General features: G+C 35.0%; 1 protein-coding gene across 1 annotated transcript in view; it reads right to left on the bottom strand.

Moving 5' to 3' along the window:
* The window catches only part of cpne5a (copine Va), a 128,105-nt gene extending 121,466 nt beyond the window's left edge, over positions 1-6,639 (bottom strand). The window contains 2 exon segments of the mRNA XM_056464336.1: positions 6,287-6,353; positions 6,356-6,639. Coding sequence (XP_056320311.1) covers positions 6,287-6,353; positions 6,356-6,395 — 107 coding nt within the window. The 5' untranslated portion in view covers positions 6,396-6,639.
* Between the last annotated feature and the right edge of the window lie 1,200 nt (positions 6,640-7,839).

Below are 7,839 nucleotides of genomic sequence, written 5' to 3' on the forward strand. Positions count from 1 at the left end.
TCATATGTCATCGCGATTTCTTACTTCATAAGATATCAGATGATCGCGACTGCTGTAGTTATTCCAGTTGTGTTATTTTTTTCTGGTATTAATCTTCAAGAAATCACTGAAGGTATATATTATGTTATCATGACGATTAAATGTGGCAATAAGATCGTAACTGTACTGTGCATTTACACTCTGGCCATATTCATCTATTTAAACACAAAAAAACTACATTAACATTACAGTAGACACTGTAAAAAGCTCATTCCCAGCTACTACACTTTTCTGACTGGGTAATCGAGTGTCATCGAGTGTCAAAATGTTGTGGGACTGCTATACAGAAGTGATTATTATGGATTATAGATAGCGAAATTTAGCTGTTTTTATTTTAGTGTTTTTTTAAGCATGATGGTAAAACACAAACAGCGTTATGAAAGTATTAAAACATATATTTGTTTGTTGTAAAAATTCGTAATAATGACAAAAAATACAAATTTGTGGATCTCCTTATTTCTGGATACAGCTACGCTGTCGTTGTGGCTGGTGTATTCTGGGAAATTTTCTTCGAGTGTGGTCCTGAAAAATCTCAATTCAAAGGGGTATCTATCCCTTCACCTTAGCCCTACGCCTTCAAGATGAAGAGAATTAGGACATCCCTACCCCTTCACACAAAAATAGGGGTAGGGGTAAAGGGAAGGGCTAAGGGGTATAATTGGGATTGGGCCTTAGTATTTAAGATTCAAATTACACGAGTGGAGTTTACAACCATGTGACCACAGGTGTGTCACATTTCTTTACAAAGTGACATCGCCACCTACTTGTCTGGTGTGCATTATACACCAATTAAATTGTGACTAGGAGAAAAGACTAGGAATAATTAACAGCAGAAAACGATCAAATGGTCAAAGTGCAGCAATGTCAACATTTTACAGAGTAGATTTTTTAGAAAAAGGGTCTATAAAAAAGCCATCATTACATTGCTTAAAGTTATAATGTTTCCAAAAGTATGTGGTCACGTTTATCATTGCCCTTCAAAATTCAGGAGGTTGTGATTTAAGACACAGTTAAAAGAGTCATTTCATATTTTATCGAATTTGAGTTATGAGAAACATTTGTGGCTCTTAGACTTTCGTCTGCTCCGACAGATGTGTTTGGTTCAACTATGATCACATTCAGAGAAAAAGGAGTGTGAAATCGATATCAAATATTTCCAAATTTCTAAGAAAAAAAATTTACTTGGGCTTTTTGTAGGGGCTTGATCTAAAATGTATTAATATTAATGTCGTGCTAAAAATCTGAAGCTCACCAATTGCAAAATATAGCATAACTTAAATCTTCTTAACTATTATTACAAAATATAAAACTTTTATATTTAATTGTATTTTTTTATTAAGTGCACAACGGATTTTCTAGTCATTGTTCCTGTCTTCAGTACATTATAGTCCTTCAGAAATCATTAGAATATGCTGATTTGAATAAAGTGCTGCTTATGTAAATCATGTCAATGAATACAAGGTTCCAATAACAGCCTTAATGTGAAATAAAACATAATTGCAAATCAAAGTAAAAGTTTTTACTGCTACTTTTAATCAGTTCGAGGCATCCTTGATTAATGCAAATAGCTATTTATTTCCAATTTCATTCTAAACTGATCTATTCTAATGTTAAAGACCCACTAAGTTTATTCCAATACTTCTCTTGCCATTTGACTAACTAAAACACAAACCAGTCGGAATCCAAAACCCAATTAGAGCCAGACAACTGGATCGATCGCATATCTCACACCCACAGGACAGCTTTTGTTTGTGATAAGGGTTATCACAGAGTTTCTGGTTTGTCAGGCCAAACTTTCTGCTCTCCAATAACATCAGCAGGTTATGAGGGAATCTGGAGGGGGAAGTGAAGCGATTCAATTCCATGTCTGCCACAATCCCCTGATAATCAGACCTAACTAAATCAATTACAGAGAACAAACGCAGGTGATGATTTCCACCACCGCCACGCAGAGTCTCATCACAGACCTGGAGGGAAGGGTTTAAGCTGACAGTGAGGCCATAATGGTACAGGGACAATAGATTTATTTATCCACTGATTCAATCTCAGAAGCAAGGAGGTGGCAAAAATCTAATTCAATTAAAATAATAACAATATCATAGAGAAAAAAAATCGATAATTTGATCATATTTGATAACATTAATGAGGTTTATTATCAGTGTTTGTTGGTTGCAGTTATGTCGGAGTCAAGGAAAAAAAACATATAAAGGAATTCTGATGGATTTTCATAATTAGGATTTGGAACAGATCCTAATTAGATCAAACTAAAAAATCCCCTAAAATTATCTTGCAAACTAATGAGATCACACTGGACAAACTACAGCCTTCTTGACAAGGACGTAGGACAGAGACTAAATGAAAAGTACCAAAATAATACAGTCTCGCCAGTGTAGTTTTAATTGTCGAGTACTATAATTTTTTTGTTTGTTTTTATTATTGTTTCAATTGTTTTCGTAGGGATGCACGATATATCGGTGGCCATATCGTTATCGGCCGATAAATGCAATTTTTTTTTTATGTTGTCGGTCCGATGTCAAAATTAGGCTGATATCTTTAAGCCTATGAAACTGCCAGACTTGTCCAGTGCACTATAGTGGTTATAGCTACATAACTATAACTTTCCTCACATTGATTATTCCTTCAAGTCCGTTCTTGCTTTTTCTGGTACTTCTGTGTGTTAATAACTCAGTAAGTAACCATATTCCTTATCATTGTAGATATGTTTGATAGAGTGTCATCGTGTATTTTGGTTCAGATTGCCTCAGAAAAAATAGCAGCGATGCACACGTGCCAAACAACTTGCTGGGTTGTTTCTAATTTAATATGATTATTTGTTTTTATTAACATGTTGCTTGCCATGTGTTGTTGATATAAGATTGTGTTCAGTTTGATCGGCATATTTATAATGATTATAAGGAGCACATGTGATGGCTATTACTACGCACACACATAGTGAATAGTGAGCCGTCAGAGGCTTCACAGCAGCAGGGGAGAGGTGCGCCAGTCACTGAATCCAGCATAGAGGTTCTCAACCCTCTGCAACATTCTGTCATTATATTATGCTCTGTGTTTGTCATAAAGTCATCTGTGCATCACAAAGCACCTGCAGTTAAAGTGTCAAACTCGCAGTGGTTTATCATAAACCTTTCATCGATCATTTTTCCCACAATCGGGAGTAAGCACGAATATAGAAGCGTTGTCTGATTGACAAGCTGCATCTACATGTGTTCAAAAGATTATAAACAGTAGTGGGACAAATTTATGCGTATTTTCTAAAGTAATACTAACTGTATTTAGCTTTTCGCTTGTACGGTGGCTCTGAACTGTCAAAACACGTCTCAAATCGCTTTTGCGGACATTACATATTTCTGCATTTGTGCATTACTGTAACTCGTTTTATTTAAGAACATTTGAGCTGGTTTCAGTTCTTAGTTCTTTCATTTTCATTTTATTAAAATTTATATTTATTTTACTTGTTAGTTAATTAAATCCTATTTTGTTATTTAACATATTTTATGCAACAGTCAAGTTGCATGTTAATTTGCTATGCGAGGAAGAGGAAATGATTTATTTTTGGCATGCTGATTCATGTGAAATGGTGAATATATCATATCTATATAATCACCTTGCAATTTTGAAATTATAGCTTTTATGTTTTGAGTAGGTTATTCACTTCAAAAGATCAAATCAAAAATTAGTTGTTTACAGCATAAAAATACAACATTTTGAATATATATTTATCGGCTATAGTATTTCGGTTATCGGCTTCCAAATCTTAAGAGTTATCGGTCTCGGCTAAAAAATCTATTTCGGTGCATCCCTAGTTTGTGTTCTTTTTCTTGAATAATACATAATTTTAATGTAGAATATTTGAAACTACTTATAACTTCTGTATACTTATAGCAAGGAAATAAGCTTGCACTAAAATTGTTGTAGAAATGATAAAGAAATGACAACAAACACATTGATATATTGATATAACTTCCATACACTTTTTCAAAATATCATATTATTAAACATACACAGTATGAATCATTATTATTATTAATTGAAAGTTTTAATAACACCTTTAGGTGGCATGGTGGCTCAGTGATTAGCACTGGTGCGCCGGTTTCCCACACAGTCCAAAGACATGTGGAATAGGTGAATTGAATAAACTAAATTGGCCTTAGTGTTTCTGTGTGAATGAGTGTGTATGGGTGTTTCCCCATACTGGGCTTCTGCTAGAAGGGCATCCGCTGTGTAAGTAAGTAAAAAGGGCATATGCTGGATAAGTTGACAGTTCATTCCGTTGTGGTGACCCCTGGTTATAAATGACTAAGGTGAAAGAAATTGAATTAATGAAATTACATTTTACTTAAGTTTTGCTAGTTTGGATGTGGATTTGCTAATTTTAATATTTTAATGCCTATAGATTTTTTAGATAGTTGTATTTTAGTAATATTAATAATGAGAAATGTTTATCACCGAAAAGGTTACATAACCCTGATTTTTGCATGTGTTCACACTTGAAGACCAAGGTGTCAAACACATAAGATGTCAAATTCCAATTAAATACAACCGTTCACTTATGTAAAGTATTATTGCAATTGTCGCTTGTATTTTGATGGCATCCATCATGAATCATTTAGTGAATGCATTAATGAAAAACTGTATTTCAATCATAAAAGCTATTTATTTCAAGTTCATTAAAAACAGTGCGATAACATTAAGCTAATGTGCTGAAGTCATGGTCTTTAACAGAGAAATTATTCAGCTATAACAATCAGAGCGAATACTCCCATAATCAGCATTCTTTCTTTCACTATGCAGACAGCAGGCAATATGAACCCGCAGCTGAGAAGTTGGCCAGCTTATGGTTATTAGCTACTTGCACAGGAAATTGCTCTCATTAAATAGACGGTTTGACTGTCAAGTTGGGAAATTCTGTAAAATCATTCTGTCTCAATTGGACTGGAGCGTGTATAATTGACTATAAGCTACTATTAAAGGCATAGCAGATGTTGAGTACACCAGCCGTATCTATTACTCCTCAAGATGATTGAAAACCCAAACCAATAGCCCACCGATCCCTCTGAGCAATCAGCCGGCTGTGGTCCTTGCAGCAGAGACCCGTGACTGAAATTCATTTTCACCACAGCTCAGAATCTGTTTTTCCAGTAGCAGCGTTTCTTATCGAGATCAGCACGGTCTGCTCTAAAAGTAAAGACGATGATATAAGCATCAGCTGGAGGAGAAGAAAAAAAAAACTTTCACCCAAAGATGATCTCTCAACAAGAAATACAGTGCAAGCAACATTTATTTAAAAAATATATGTGTACTGCTGTTTTTCTCTGCTGTTTTCATTGGCATGAGGACACTGGGTGGGGTTTTTATGCTCCTTCACAGGAACATTCAATTTGATACAGTACTGATTTAACTTGTACACACATTAACCATAAAGACCAACAGAAGATACACTTCCTCTGGCAAGCAGGTCATGTAATACTTCTAAAAATATAAACATTAATTATCAATGGAAAGCAAAGACCTAGGGGTGTCTGTTCATGGGTTTCTGCAGGGACTTGATGCTCAGAGAATCTGACAACTTACAGCATCTCTACAGGAGACAGCTGAGCAGCAACATTAAGTGCTTTTGGCAAGTATATATACAGACATACCTCATATATAAGATATTTAAGCTCATCTAAATATTGTACAGCAAGAAAGTCTTGTATAATATTGGCTGCATGTGAACTGATTCTTTTACACGTTTATAAATAAAAATTCAGGGTGCCAATTAAAGGTTCCAAAACTGTGAAGAAACAGAAGAGCCAAGAACATTTAAGAGAAAAGTACTTAGAAGAACCATTTTTGGTGTGAAGAACATTTTAACAGTAAGAACCTTTTTCATTAGAGAAACGTTTGTTGAATAAAAACGTTCCATAGGTTGTAGTTTCATCAAATAAACGCCAATAAAGAGCCCAAATTAGTTTGAGTGTAATACAGCTTCTTTACGAAAGCCGTTTCACACTCTAAGGCTTGGCTTTTCCTCGGTTATCAAAACAGATTAGCCGTCCAAAAGAACTTTTCTACATATAATTACAAACAGCTACCTCAAGACCACTTATTATATAATTACTCTAAAACCCTGAACCTTTATCTGGTGAAATAACGTACATTATGGAGTCATTGCAACTATAAAAGCCATAAAATTGGATTAAGTTACCAAATATTGATTTTAACTCGAAACAAAATGATTCGGTACCTGCACGAGACGGTGATCTCCACTTTAGTGGCGGGAATATCCCCCGTGATTGGGTCGAACTCGCAACTGAGGCCATGTCCTCCAGTTTATCCATAACGTCGCCTTCCATGGGCGCGCGGGACAAGATGAATCTTTCTACTTCAAACAGTTTGGCAGGTCTGGGTCCTGCGGTGCTTGCTAAAATCTCAGAGCTCCGGCAGGGCGCGCGCAGGACCGCAGTGGGTGACACAAAATCAGCGTCTGTGATGAAGGCGCGCTGGAGACCGCGAACGCCCTGTGATGCGCTAAAATATAGTGTCAATGATGTTGGCAGAAATTTTAAGATGATTATACAACGGGTTTGGTTCGCTAAATGAAAAACTCAAGGAAGAGTAGAAGTGCGCGCCTCCTGTGACAGCGGTGAGATATGTGTGTGTCCGCACTGTGTGGAGCGTAAAGTAAAAGAGCAGAACTCCACCCCTAGCGCATTCTTTCACATATTCGAGGCTTTGCGCGCGCTCGGCGCAGCATCACGCTATTGATCCACCGCTATGGCTCATTACAGCAAGAGCTATTTCTCACGGCAGTTAACTTCTGAAATATAATCCTCAAACCACACTGGGAAGGAAATAAAAGCAGAAATGCTGCAAGTAAAAACCTGGTAGTTCGTTGGAAAAATGTAGATTTTAAATACAAAACATGCACTTTAACTGTAAAATGTTACTAAATCCCTTGCTATTTGCGGAAAAAAACATGTTATCTTTAACGAGGTTATATGTATGCATTAATAAAAATAATTGCTGTACAAACCCCAAACCAAGACCACAGAAATTGCTAGATTAAAAAAATAATTAGATTTTGAAAAGTTAAAACATGCACTTTTACTGTAAAATACTGCTTAACACTTTGCTATTTGCTGAAAAAACATGTTATATTTAACAAGGTAATATGCATGCATTAATAAAAATAATTGATGTCCAAACCTCACACCAAAAACCACAGAAATTGCTAGTAAATTTCTCCAACAATAAATCAATAGGAATTGCATTTACATACCTGTTCTTCGAAGAAGACCTGTTTCTTCGAAGAACCTTAACGTTTTTCATATTTACTACACAATTAATATCATATTGAGACAAAAACACTTAAATTAGGAACCAAAAACAAAATAACCAAATAGTTAATATAGGCAAAGGAAAAACGATTTTAGTCTGTTTTAGTTTAGAAAATTAGTCTGTGTCAAGCCTAAACAAACACACACAAGAAGACGACTATTTACCAGGTAGAATAACCATGAATAGGGGTCAAGGCTGTAAAACTGGATTAAACTTAGGACATTTTTAACAAGACAATATTTTAGGGAAATAAAAAAAAAATTTTAGTAAATTTTAAAAACAACTAAAAAGAAACATTTCAATTTCAATTTATATTTTGTTTTTTTACTAAAAATCTTTTGAAAAGTACTAAAATTCGTAAGTAGAAAAACTGTTATTTCTTGTAACATATATTCCAATAACATTTATTTACAACTTTACATAAAACAATGTTCTTTTAGGTTAATAAAAACATTACCC

This window comes from Danio aesculapii, chromosome 8 (assembly GCF_903798145.1).
Source record: "Danio aesculapii chromosome 8, fDanAes4.1, whole genome shotgun sequence".
NCBI classification, from domain to species: Eukaryota; Metazoa; Chordata; class Actinopteri; order Cypriniformes; family Danionidae; genus Danio; species Danio aesculapii.